Genomic DNA, 13990 nt, shown 5'->3' on the forward strand with positions numbered 1-13990 from the left:
CGCTTAGGCTCTAGATAGCACACTAAGAGAAAAGGAGGAAGACACCTCTCAGTCAAGGAGGAGAGCAGGGAAATCTGCAGAGGCCTTTCAGTAAAGTCAGGTTCATGGGAACTCAGCAACAGAAGTCTTTAGCATTTCCTATAAACATGACGAATACAGACAACAGGTCCTTCAAAAGCTCTCTAGTTGGAAGGTACTCTAGCTTTTAGGTTACAATACAACTACGGAGAGACATCCTCATAACATCCTCCCCCAGGGCAACCTTCCCCTGGAGTGAATGCCCCTGGTATTGGTACAGGGCAGGGAGAGGCAACTACCACACGTCAATTCATAGCTGCGATTTGCACATGGATGTAAAATTTTCTGACAGAATTTAGGGAAAAACATTATGGCTTTAAGTATTAGAACGGAAATACTGAAAAAACTGAAACGCTTGGTATTTAGTTTTCAAGTGCTCTTACAAGAGCCACTTTGCTTTTTGCAGAATATAAAAGTTGCAAATGTATTATGACTAGCTTGATGCAGTCGTAAAATTGTCATATTCGACCCAGTCAGAAACGTGAAAGCCCAGGGAAAAACCAAAAAAATCAGGACGGGAAAAAAACCATTTTCTGTTCATAATTTTTTTTCTGCCTCCCTAACATCTTACAGTCGATTCTGTGGGCTTAAGTAACACCAGATGTTCAGCAATATTAGCATTTACTGGCAGGTAAAAATGTGGGGCAGAAAGAATACTTCCGGCCCTGCTCATGTCCCCTCCTGGCTGATAGTGATGGAAATTATTGCCCCCACAACTGTACTGAACACAGAGATACGGCAGGCACAAAGCTAGAAATAAAGAAAATGCTTAACACGCTGAAATGTGCTTTGGAGCCAACTTTATCCAAATAATCACTTTCAAATTGAAACAAAGCCCAGAAGATGTGTTTGGACTCTTCACCAGGAAATGCCTGTGTGATGTATCACACAAGTTTTAAGGTCTGTTATAATCTCAGTTGCCACCAGTGAACACTACGTGGAGCTATGCCAACTAGGGTAAAGGTTAACTCCTATGAGATGGTTTTAAACACACACCCTATGTGTCGTGTCGTTAATGGGAACAAATGAATCAGCAATGCCACCTCCAACAAAAACCATGTTGTGAAATAAGTTCTTTGCATAGTGTTGAAATTTTGAGTTAATTAGTAGCCACCGTAACATTATCAAGGTCACATCAGCCATACTTCCCTACGATCACTATTATCCTAAGGGATAGAAAAATGAACATATCCCAAAGCAGCTCAAATAATTGATTTGACTTATAGTATGAATATACACTAGTACAGAGCAAGTCGTTTGGTTTATACTTTAATTCTCTCAAACATTAAATAACATTCATTATTCAAATTGTAAAATCACATTTTAAGTCAAATATAACCTTACTTAAAACTTTTTAATAACTTTTGAAGAATAATTCTGTTCACTGAAATTCAATCGATTCTCTTATCAATCTCTCGGAACAACATGAAGTTCGTTTTACTCACCTCTCTAGCCACATTGCTAGTCTTCACTTCCTGTATAACTGTGCCAAAGATGATATAATCAACAACATCCTTCGGGACACTGGTCCGATGCAGCAAACCCCTGAGAGAAGTCCAAAGCAATAAAAACCGAGACAGTGCCGCAGGTCATCACATAAAACATTGTAATTCTTTTAAAATGACAAGCTAAATAGGAAGAATCAAAAATCATTTTGAGGGGTGCCTGCGTGGCTCAGTTGGTTGAGCGTCTGACTTTGGCTCAGGTCATGATCTCGTGGTTCATGGGTTCAAGCCCCGCATCGGGCTCACTGCTGTCAGTGTGGAGTCCACTTTAGATTCTCTGTCCCCTTTCTCTCTCTGCCCCTCCCCATTCGCACGCATTCTCTCAAAAATAAAACATTAAATAATTTAGAAAAGGATAAAGCAGATACATAAATATAGTAATGTTAATAGGAACCAAAGTTTCAGTCAAAAGAGAAAAGAGAGACAAGTATAAAATCAAAGAGATGAAATAAAATCCCAGGTATATTAAATTTAAATTTGGAGTACCAATATAAACCCATAATTAAAGCTATACATTTGTCTAGTTTTACCCACTGATAGAGACTAGAAGCAGTCACATTCCAGCAGGAAAGGAAGGAGTCAATCTTTTGGTTTTTTTTTAAATGTTTATTTTATTTTTGAGAGAGAGCGCAAGCAGGGGAGGGGCAGAGAGAGAGGGAGACACAGAATCCGAAGCAGGCTCCAGGCTCTGAGCTGTCAGCACAGAGCCCGACGCGGGGCCCAAACTCATGAACTGTGAGATCATGACCTGAGCCGAAGTCGGACGCCCAACCGACTGAGCCACCCAAGCGCCCCAGGAATGAGCCAATCTTGAACTCAGACTTGGTTCTTTTTTTTTTTTTTTTTCAGACTTGGTTTCTAAATGCCATTCCCCACTAAAGGAATCAGCTTATTTACTTTTTTTTTTTTAAAGATTTTATTTTGTTTTTTAAGTTTACTTATTTGAGAGAGTGGGGGAGGAGGAGAGAGAGAGAGAAAGAGAGAAAAAGGAGAGGGAGGGAGGGAGAGGGAGAGGGAGAGAGGGGGAGGGGGGAGAGAGGGGAGAGAGGGAGAGAGAGAGAGAGAGAGAGAGAGAGAGAGAGAGAGAGGAATATCCCAAGCAGCTTCCCTGGTGTCAGTCTAGAGCCCGAGGCAGGGCTTGATCTTATGAACCATGAGATCATGACCTGAGCCTAAACCAAGAGTCAGGCACTTAACTGACCGAGCCTCCCAGGTGCCTAAATATTTTATTTTTAATTAATCTCTCCACCCAACACTGGGCTCAAACTTACTTACGACCCTGAGATCAAGAGTCACATGCTCTACCAACTGAGCCAGCCAGGTGCCCCAGGAATAAGCTTTTTAAAAAAAATGACTGAGGCTAGGTCTAAGGCAAGACAAGTACAAAGTAAATCTCACTGATCTTTTTTGTGCCAAAAATAAGAAAGTACTTAAAGACTAATGGGATATCAAAAACAGGAACATGGGTGTACACATTTGTCAAAGTTCATCATACTATACACTTAAATCTGTGCATTTTATTATATTCAAGTTATACCTCAGAAAATAACATTATGCTAAAAAACAAAGGGACATAAGAACTTGGGGGTGCCTGGTTGGCTCAATTAGTAGAGCATGCGACTCTTGATCTGAGAGTCGTGAGTTTAAGCCCCACATTGGGTGGAGAGCTAACTTAAAAAAAAAAAAGAAACAACTTGAGAGGAGCTCCCACAGATAAAATGCGTGAGCTTCAAAAAGAATACTGACTAACCTTAGCTATGACACAATAAGTAAAATGGGGCACCTGGCTGGCTCAGTCAGTGGAGCATTCGACTCTTGATTTTGGGGTTGTAAGTTTGAGCCCCGTGTTGGGTATAGAGCTTACTTTAAAAAAATCTTTTTAAATGGTTATATATTTTATTTTTTGAGAGAGAGAGGAAGGGTGGGGCAAGGAGAGAGGGAGACAGAGAATCCCAAGCAGGCTCCACACCGTCAGTGCAGAGCCCATCGCAGGGCTCAAACTCATGAACTGTGAGACCGTGACCTGAGCCAAAATCAAGAGTCAGATGCCCAACTGACTGAGTCACCCAGGCAGTCCAAAAATAAAATCTTCAAAAAAACACAGTAAGTAAAAATTCGTAAGTCTTAAAACAAAGAAAAGCTGTTCTTTACAGAAAAATACCAGCCGATAAATGTAGGAGGAATAACAAAATTAGAAAAATCAAAAATTTGTAACCTCTGATGTAATAAAACTGATTCAGGCAAAACTGTCAATGAATGCTAAAAACCATCTGGTGAAAGACCGTTGGGGAATGGGCTAGTCACACGGTGCTATGAGACCACTTTACAGATTACTTACTAATTGCAAAAGAAAAAAATGTACCTTTATAATCAAAAGACCTGGCAGTCTGACCATGACTGAGTGGTTAGATGTAGTATCACATATCATGTGCCTCCTGACATGACAGAATACCACGTGCGTAAACCCATAAAGCATTCTTCCCAAATACTGTTTAACCTGAAACTAATCAAGCCTCTAGAACGCATCTCCAGTTTACAGGAAATTCATAAGGGAAGTTAAATATCACCATGAAGAAACATCGAGAATACGGGACATTCCATCAAACAGGTGGCCTAGAGTTTTCAAAAGTCCCTGTCCTTTGGGGCGCGGGAATGTTGGGGGAGAAAGAAAATGTTCTAAACTGAAGAGACTAAAAGAGACCTATCCATTTGTAATATGAACCTCGACTGCGTCCTGGTTTGGGGGGAAAAAAAAAAACTAATGAAAGAAAAGACAGTCTTGGAACAGTTATGGGGGAACTGACTATGAACTGAACATTACTAGTTATGGAATCACTGTTACTGTTTTAGCTGTAGTAACAACATCCTGGAGGTCCTTATGCTCAGGAGGTAAACACTTGAAGTATTTAGGGCTGAAGTTTCAAGATGTCTGCAACTCACTGTCAAATGCTTTATTAAACTATATAGACATGGCCAAATGGTTAACAATTATTAAATCTAGGTGGGAGGTATTTAGGTGTTCACTATATTATTCTTTCAATTTTATTGTATACTTGACAGTTTTTAAAACAAGAAGTTGTGGAAAAACTTGCAAAGCACCAGTCTGGGATCATGATCAGAAATAGGACGGGGTGCCTGGGTGGCTCAGTCGGTTAAGTGGCCAGCTTTGGCTCAGGTCATGATCTCACGGTCCGTGGGTTCGAGCCCCACGCCAGGCTCTGTGCTGACAGCTCAGAGCCTGGAGCCTGTTTCAGATTCTGTGTCTCCCTCTCTCTGCCCCTCCCCTGTTCATGCTCTGTCTCTCTCTGTCTCAAAAATAAAACATTAAAAAAAAATTTTTTTTTAAATAAAAAATAAAAACAAAGAAATAGGAAAACAAGGAATAACCGGGTGGCTCAGTTGCTTAACCATCCATCCGACTTCAGCTCAGGTCATGATCTCACAGTTCGCTGAGCTTGACTCCATGTTGGGCTCTGTGCTGACAGCTGGGAGCCTAGAGCCTGCTTCAGATTCTGTGCCTCCCTCTGTCTCTGCCTGAGTGCCCCTGCCCCCCCGCCACCCCCATCCCACTTGCATTCTGTCTCAAAAATGAACACTAAAAACATTTTTTTAATGGAAAAATAAGCTAGTTTTAGGGAAAAGATAATTTTTATTTTTCAATTTTTGTTTATTTTTTTTGAGTAGGCTCCATACCCAATGTGGGGTTCAAACTCACAACCCTGAGATCAAGAGTCACGTGCTCTACTGAGTCCAGGCACCCTGGTAAGTTTTATTTTTGATACACTGCACTTGGAAGTGTCTAAGGGGTCAAGTTTAGAGATTTGGGACCCTCCACATAACAAAATAAAGATTAAGTAGATGAGATTTTTTTTAAGGAAATGCAATGCTGTAAGAACTAAAACTTGTGAAATACTTGTAAGAAAGTTAAAAAGATCCAGTTTTTTAAAGTAGGGAAAAATCATTCAGAAGATGGAAGGAAAATCTTAAAGGCATAATATGAATAAGTCAAAGGAAGACAGGGTCAAGTACAGCTGACAGGTCAATGCTAGAGAATACAAAGAGACCAAGGCCTGGGAAAAGGCTTGGGGAAAGGCCTGTGCATTTAGTGACCACAAAAGCCATTACAGAGAGAAGCTCCCGAAAGTATGGTTACTGAAGAACAGTAGGAATGGAAATAATTATTATGAGATTAAAGGAAATGAATGGTAAGAAAAGAGAAGCAACTGCTGCTTTCATTCATTTTTAAAGTCTGGCAGGAAGAGAAGAAAAAGAATCAGATGGGCAGAAATGTCACCTGAGGGTTTTTTCAAACTAGAAGAGACCTGTGGCTGGTTTCTGAAGACGCAGAAAACAAGGCACTGATTAAAAATGAATGAGGTGATGCTTCACATGCTACTCCCACTGCAGAAACAGCCACACATTGTAGGACTTTCACCAAATTACTCACCTGGCTCAATCTCCTGTAACCATACCTAATTTTACATTCTTACTTGGCTTACACATGGATCTTCAAGTCTCATTCTAGGCTTCTTTGTAGATAAATATTAGCTCCCATCTAAAACAATCATCAGGGGCGCCTGGGTGGTTCAGTCGGTTAAGTGACTTAGTCGGCTCAGGTCATGATCTCCCGGTTTGTAAGTTGAGCCCCATGTTGGGCTCTGCGCTGACAGCTCAGAGCCTGGAGCGTGCTTCTGATTCTGTGTCTCCCTCTCTCTGCCTCTCCCCCGCTTACATTCTGTCTCTCTCTCTCTCAAAATAAATAAATAAAATAAAATAAAATAAAATAATCACCAAATACATACATTGTATTTGCATTGATCGGTTATAACTAGCTAGCTAGCTACAGTGCTCGTGAAGGAATACTGTCACACTAAGAAACTGTCAAGCCCGCAAAATAAACACTGCTGACACCTACCAGCTGCTTGAATTTGTTTTGCACACATGGCCAAAATGGAGCGTCAGTAAATCTTGAAAAAGCTAGTAGGTGTTTCTCACCATATAAAAGGTAATATATCCTAGATATGGAAATCCTATTAAACATGTTTCACATGTAAAAACTAGAGTAACAACTAAAATAAAACTGCATTTACTTACAAAAGTGCTGCTCTAGCCAAATCATGTGGCATCAGTTCCTTATATCTGAGGAAAGAAAAGAAACAATTTAAACTAAAGCCTAGAACATTAACAGTGTTTTCATTCTATTTGAAATACCTAGAGATACCATCTAATATGCTCCTGCAAATGCACTTCATGATCTAAGGCAGTCCAGCATTCCAAATGAAGCAATATTATGACTACTATTTGTCATCCTTCGCAATCTGGCGGGCCTGAACTCCTACTGAGCTGGCTAAGAATCTAACCAAGATGTGGCCCAGTATCTTACTGTTCATCATGACATATGTTGCACGCTCTTTAAAACTAAACTCCATCTTCTCAGTTCTCTTTACTTCATTTTTCAAAATAGATTTTTCAATGTCCAAAGGGACCTGAGGGATGTATTAGGACTTTTTCGGAAACTTTTGGAAGTAATTTAAGATCTACGACAGAACTGGAAAGACCGAACAGACATCCTGAATACCCTTTGCCTGGCTTCCTCTAATGCTAATATCTTATCCAACCATGATGCACCAGTCGACACTAAGAAACTGGTACTGCTACAACATTCACTAAGCTGCTAACTTTATCTGGATCTCACCAGTTTTTCTACTAATGCCTGCTTCCTGTTCTGTTCTAATACCAAATCCATGTACTTAGTTGTCATGCCTTTGTTTCCTCCAATCTGTGACAGTTTCTCAGCCTTTCCTTGTCTTTGTGACCTTGATATTTGAAGACTAGGGTCATGGGTTTGGGGGAAGAATACGAGAGAAGTGAAGTGCCCTTCTCATTGCTTCATATCGGAACGTGCATGATAGCAACATGACTTATTACTAGTGAATCACTCGGTTAAAGCAGTATCTGCCAGTTTTCATCACTATTTTTCCCTTTCTGTACTCAAGTTGAGTATAGAAGTGAGTCACCAGTCTGGACCTCGCTCGAAGGGAGGAGAATTCAGCTCTACTTCCTACTGGAAGGAATAACAAAGGATTTGTGGACATGTTAAAAGCACCACAGTAATTAATAAATATTTAGGGGGAAAGAGTTGAGGCAACGCAAGTATCTCGTTTCTCAACGTTTCTCACCTACTAATTTTTTCATTCATAGATCCTCCTTGCAGCAATTATTACTGTGGTGTTCCAATGGTGATTCATTTATTTTCATCATTCCTTCTATATTTATTAGCTGAAATTCTTTGGTAAAGATGATGGGTCCCTTCTCTCTCATTTATGTATTTATTCAATTATTTATTTGTTTATGTAAGATGGGACTCACATAAATATTTTTCTTTGGGTTATGATGTAATACTCTATTTTATTGGTCAAATTGTTCTAGCTTTCATCATTGGAAGTTATTTTAGATTGGTCCCTTGTCCGTTTCTTGTGTCATTTTTTTTTTTTTCTTAAAGCACTTCTTCACTTCCAGGCACTACAAAATGCTCCAGCCTCATCTTGTATTTTCTCTGGCTCAGCCCTGGTCATTCTTCTAGGCAGGCCTGGCTCCTTATACTGAAGAACGGTATTTAGAAACAAGCTCTGCATGCAAACTCTGTTTAAATGTCAAAAATAAATTCCCTTTAAGTCAAAGATTAGGCCATTGGATTGAATAAGTTCATTCTACAAGTTCCTGAAAATCAAAACCTAAAAATCCAAAAATGTTTTTATTTTAACTCTGAATCACAGAAGAATTATCTGTAGTTTTCCAAATCTTTCAGAGGTAAAATGAGTTCCCTCAAATTTAGAACAGAATAATCTGGGGAAACATTGTGTGTCAATTTTAAAATGTCCAAACACTAAATTACCATTTTACAATGTTAACACTCACATTCCTACACCCTTCTCTACAAGGATGATTAGCAGATTCCCAGATCCCACTGCTGGCATCCATTCCTACGAGTGCTTCCCAAATGCCCTCCCCTTTTAAGAACCTTGTCTTCCAAATAGCACTCAAGTTAAAAGCAAAGTTTCCTCAAATTGAACAGAAGAAGATCTTTTTCCACCTAGAAAATCATCTATTACATATAGAAGACCTATTTGTCACCTCAATCATAACATCAATCTCATGACTTGATTATTTGTCTTCTTTATAAATTCTTCTCGCTATATTGTCACTTTTGTTCTTCACATAAATATTACCTTGAAATTTTTTCCTTCTTTTCTATCAACTTTAATTTCTTATGTTATTCCAAGTTTATCTCTTCTCTGTATCACTAAGTTGCCCACGTACTTTGTCATCTCAGTCAGTTAAGATCCTGAATTAAACTAAAACACAACCACAAACAACAAAAGGAACCCCATACCAATGTGCTGAATATCTCAAATCAAACTTTGGGCAAATACTAATTACCAAAGAGTTTAAATAACGTAAGTTAAGATCCTGAATTAAACTAAAACACAACCACAAACAACAAAAGGAACCCCATACCAATGTGCTGAATATCTCAAATCAAACTTTGGGCAAATACTAATTACCAAAGAGTTTAAATAACGTACGTAAATGATATAGCTGAACGTGTTCAAATTTCTTAATAACTAGTAAAACAGCTGGAAATAAATACCTACATAGTATATAAGCAACCCTTACAAAAAAAGAATTGTCTTCCTAGCCTAGAACTTTCTGCTCTTGACAGAACTTTCTTTTTCTACCCTGCTGCTGCGAAGTGCGAGGCTCTCCTGTCCTCAATTTCCTGCTGCTACAGCTTGAGATTCTTACTTTTACTGCTCTTGTCAGTAGAGGAAAAGATTATAGAGAAAAATGGCTTTACGATGCTGAGACAACAGGGTGAGTGAAGAATCTTCACCACCACTCACTTACAGCATTAATTCTGTAAGAAAATACTCTCTAGGTTCTAAACCGTATGTTTAAAAAAGAACGTTTACTGTTTGTGTATGTACACACACACACAAAGGTATGCATCTTTGACAAACACACTGCTCTGCACCTTGCTCTTTACACTTAACACATCCTCAGAAACTTTCTATATTAGTATATATTGATAGGCCTCACTCCTCTTAGCAGATGCCCAACATTCCCCAGTGCAGTAAGTTAGTGACTGCTTGTTCAAAATAGGAGTATCAAAACAACCTAAACAAAACAGAACTAGTATTTCACTTAGTTTGAACCTAGTTACCAAAGCCCATTATCAGCTTTTGGACAGACTAGGCCCCACTTGGGGATACAAAGCAGCAGACAAGTCTAAGGAGAACAGCAGTTTGGTTCCGGGAGATTTCTGTGCTCATCTAGGATCATTCTGGTTCTATTTACTTGGGGTTGTGCTATGCTGGGATTTCGACCAGCCTGTCAACTGCAATTCTGATCAGGAAGCTAAAGCAGTGAATTAAAGGCCCTTCTGAATACCCACTGGCCCACAGCCTCAGTATTCAAACTTCTGAACAAGGACAGAAACAAGGTACTTATCTCCAGACAAGGAAAGCATACCTCTGCTGGAACCAAGGCATCTGGATCCACACTAGGTTTTCAAAATTGGCCTGGTTCAATCTAAAACTATACTAGGCTTGTTCATGAGAAAGGATGAAAAACAAATTTTGCCATTTTATTTTACCACTGGCCTGACTTATTCTGTATTAATTTCATAAAGAATGCTATGCGTACATTAACCCACTAGCGACAGTATTACCGACTGGGTTACATGTGCAAAGACCACTTCTGAAAGTGTCTTAAAAGAAGAAATAAATAAAGTTACGTGTTAATTAACTGGATTTTAGTAATCATTTCACAAGTATACACGTATGAAATCATCACATTGTATACCATAAAAAATCATGTCGTACAACCTAAATATATACAATTTTTATTTGCCAGTGATACCCTGAATAAAGCTGGAAAAGAAAAAAGAAAAAAAGGAAGAGAACACAATCATTTAATACTTACGAAGTGCCCGACTGCAAAAATGGAATGCGAACACCCTCCACCACCACAATATTCCTTATATTGGGTTTGGCTAAGGTTTTCTTCGACTTGGTCTGGGTGGCTTTAAGGTAAAGTTCAAAGAACTGTTAATTCAAATATATGAAGTCAGATGACTTTTTACATTTTCAAAAACAGACATTCTAAGAAGAATTACAACATTCAATGCCAAGCTGCATTTGCCACTTACCAAACCAGTTCAATTAAAAATTTTTAAAAAAGGCTAAGAAACTGACTAGCATTTACAAGTTTCCAAACAGTATTTAAGGTAAATACAGAAATTATACCTAATAATGGTATATTCATTAATGAGAGTATTCATGCCATTAACAAAATTGTTTCTTTTTATCAAGTGTTTCACAATCACATCGAGAGCAGCCAATGTGTCACAGGTCTTCCCTTAATATTAGAAGTCCCGGGGTGCCTGGATGGCTTAGTCCTGCAACTGAGAGCATGCAACTCTTGATATCAGGGTTGTTAAGTTTGAGCCCCACATTGGGTATAGAGATTACTTTAAAACATAAAAAAATCTCAAAAAAAAAAAAAAAGGAGTCTCAATAAACGGTATCTACTCTTCACATAGCTTAGTATTCTTGTTTTTTATGTAGAAATAAAAGCCATTTGGTTGGTGATTATCACCATTCTGCAAAAACCTAGAATGCCTCCTGATTCTGTTTGACTCAATTTATATAGTTACTTTCCAACATCAAAAGAGCAATGTTCGTGCCAGTATAGGACTGGCACAAAAATAGACTCAGATCCCGTGGAACACAACAGAGAGCCCAGAAATAAACCCATGCTTATATGGTCAATTAATCTATGACAATGGAGGCAAGAATATACAATGGGGAAAAGACAGTTTCTTCAACAAATGGTGTTGGGAAAATCAAACAGTGACATGCAAAAAATTGAAACTGGACTACTTTTTCTTACACCACACACAAAAATAAACTTTGATGAGTTAAAGACCTAAATGTGAGACCCAAAACCATGAAGTTCCTAGAAGAGAGCACAAGAAGTAATTTCTTTGATATCAGCTGTAGCGGTACGTTTCTAGATATGTCTCCTGAGGCAAGGGAAACAAAAGCAAAAATAAACTATTGGGACTACATCAAAATCAAAAGTTTTTACACAGTAAAGGAAAACATCAACGAAACAAGGCAACTTACTGAATGGAAGAAGATATTTGCAAATGATATATCCAGTAAGAGGTTAATATCCAAAATATATAAAGAATTTATACAACTCAACACCAAAAAAAAACAAATAATCTGATTAAAAATGATAGAGGGTCTGAACATTTTTCCAAAGAAGACATACAAATGGCCAACGGACACATGAAAAGATGCTCAACACCACTAATCATCAGGCAAATGCAAATCAAAACTACAATGAGATCACCTTACACCTGTCAGAATGGCTAAAATCAAAAAGACAAGAAATAACAAGTGTTAATGAGGATGTGGAGAAAAAGGAACCCTTGTGCACTACTGGGAAAAAACGCAAATTGGTGCAGCCACTGTGGAAAACATTATGGAGGTTCTTCAAAAAATTAAAAACAGAAATACCGTATGATCTAGGGTCACCTGGGTGGCTCAGTCAGTTATGTGCCCAACTTCGGCTCAGGTCATGATCTCACGATTCGTGAGTCTGAACCCTGCATCGGACTCTGTGCTGACAGCTTGGAGCCTAGAGCCTGCTTTGGATTCTGTATCTCCCTCTCTCTTTGCCCCTCCCCACTCACACTCTGTCTCTCTCTCAAAAATAAAAAAGCAATGAAGAAAAGAAAAAAGACAAGACATACCATATGACCTAGGAATTCCACTTCTGGGTACGTACCCAAAGAATACAAAAACACTAATTCAAAAAGATATACACACCCCTGTGTATACTGCAGCATTACTGAGAACAGCCAAAATACGGAAGCAACCCAAGCGCCCACCCATAGATGAATGAATAAAGATGTGATGTGTACACACACATACACGCACTCAATCAAATATTACTCAGCCATAAAAAAAGAATATCTTGGCATCTGCGACATGGATGAACCTAGAGGGTATAATGCCAAGTGAAGTAAGTCAGAGAAAGACAAATACCATATTATTTCACTCATATGTGGAATTTAAGAAACAAAACGAATGAGCAAAGACAAGAAGAGACAAACAAAAAACCAGACTCTTAAATACAGAGAACTGGTGGGTTGCCAGAGGGGAGGTAGGTGGGGGAAATGGGTAAAGTAGATGAAAGGGATTAAGCATACACTTATCTTTTTTTTTTTTTAATGTTTATTTATTTTTGAGACAGAGAGAGACAGAGCATGAATGTGGGAGGGGCAGAGAGAGAGGGAGACACAGAATTGGAAGCAGGCTCCAGGCTCTGAGCCATCAGCCCAGAGCCCGACGCGGGGCTCGAACTCATGGACCGTGAGATCGTGACCTGAGCTGAAGTCGGACGCTTAACCGACTGAGCCACCGAGGCGCCCCAAGCATACACTTATTTTGATGAGCACTAAGTACAGAACTGCCGAATCATCACCTTGCACACCTGACCCTAATATAACAGAGTTAATTATACTTCAATAAAAAAAGAGCAACCTTTCTCTAATTTTTTAATTAAAAAAAAAAAAGAATACATGCTTGTGGCAAAGACACAAAAACAAAAACACGCAACTCTAAAAGATGGAGAGTAAAACTAAAGTTCCCTCTTGATGCCCTCCCCTGTCCTATCATTTCCTTTGAAGGAGATACTGCTAATTTGGTGTATAACTTTCAAACTTTTTTCTCTTTGAAGTTACATACATGCATACACTTATGTGTTATGTACAGTCTTCTGACCTGATCACACCTACTGACATCATAGAGAACTATTTATGATAAATATCCACAAACAACTTGAAGGAAACAGTGGTCAGAGCTAAGAACCATGATAAAATGGGGTACAGATTCCCCTGTCAGCTCTAACAGAGGTATGCTGGTGCAGGACACAAAGGCACAGGGAGACAGCAAGGAGACTCTGGCAGACTCAAGCATGTGGTGCTAAAAGCCAGGATACAGGCAGTATCAGTGTATGAATGGAAGGAAGGGACCTAGACAAGAGATTTTATCAAGGAAGACGAGGCATCCTGGTGACCAATCAGATATGGAAAGAAAGGACAACAGGATTATAAAGGAAGCTTAGAGACTAAGAAAACCTAACTATTCTACACAGAGTAACAACTGGTTTGGGAAGAAAAATGACTTCACTCCTAAATATGCTGACTTCGAAGTGACAGAGAGACACCCAGGTGGGTATGTCCACTTGACGAGGTAAAGCTCTGAAGACAAATGGGGTGTAGACGGGAGACCCATGAAGTACTTGCAGTTCGGAACACGGAAGAACAAGAG

The 13990-nt window shown here is 39.1% G+C and overlaps 1 protein-coding gene across 1 annotated transcript in view; it reads right to left on the reverse strand.

Moving 5' to 3' along the window:
- HADHB (hydroxyacyl-CoA dehydrogenase trifunctional multienzyme complex subunit beta) overlaps positions 1 to 13990 on the reverse strand; it is a 40020-nt gene that overhangs the window by 12488 nt on the left and 13542 nt on the right. Inside the window, exons 4-6 of the mRNA XM_027033368.2 lie at positions 10569 to 10668; positions 6678 to 6722; positions 1524 to 1623 (exon numbers count right to left, since the gene is read on the reverse strand). Coding sequence (XP_026889169.1) covers positions 1524 to 1623; positions 6678 to 6722; positions 10569 to 10668 — 245 coding nt within the window. The remainder of the gene's footprint in view (positions 1 to 1523; positions 1624 to 6677; positions 6723 to 10568; positions 10669 to 13990) is intronic.

Source organism: Acinonyx jubatus, chromosome A3 (assembly GCF_027475565.1).
Source record: "Acinonyx jubatus isolate Ajub_Pintada_27869175 chromosome A3, VMU_Ajub_asm_v1.0, whole genome shotgun sequence".
In the NCBI taxonomy this organism is placed as follows: domain Eukaryota; kingdom Metazoa; phylum Chordata; class Mammalia; order Carnivora; family Felidae; genus Acinonyx; species Acinonyx jubatus.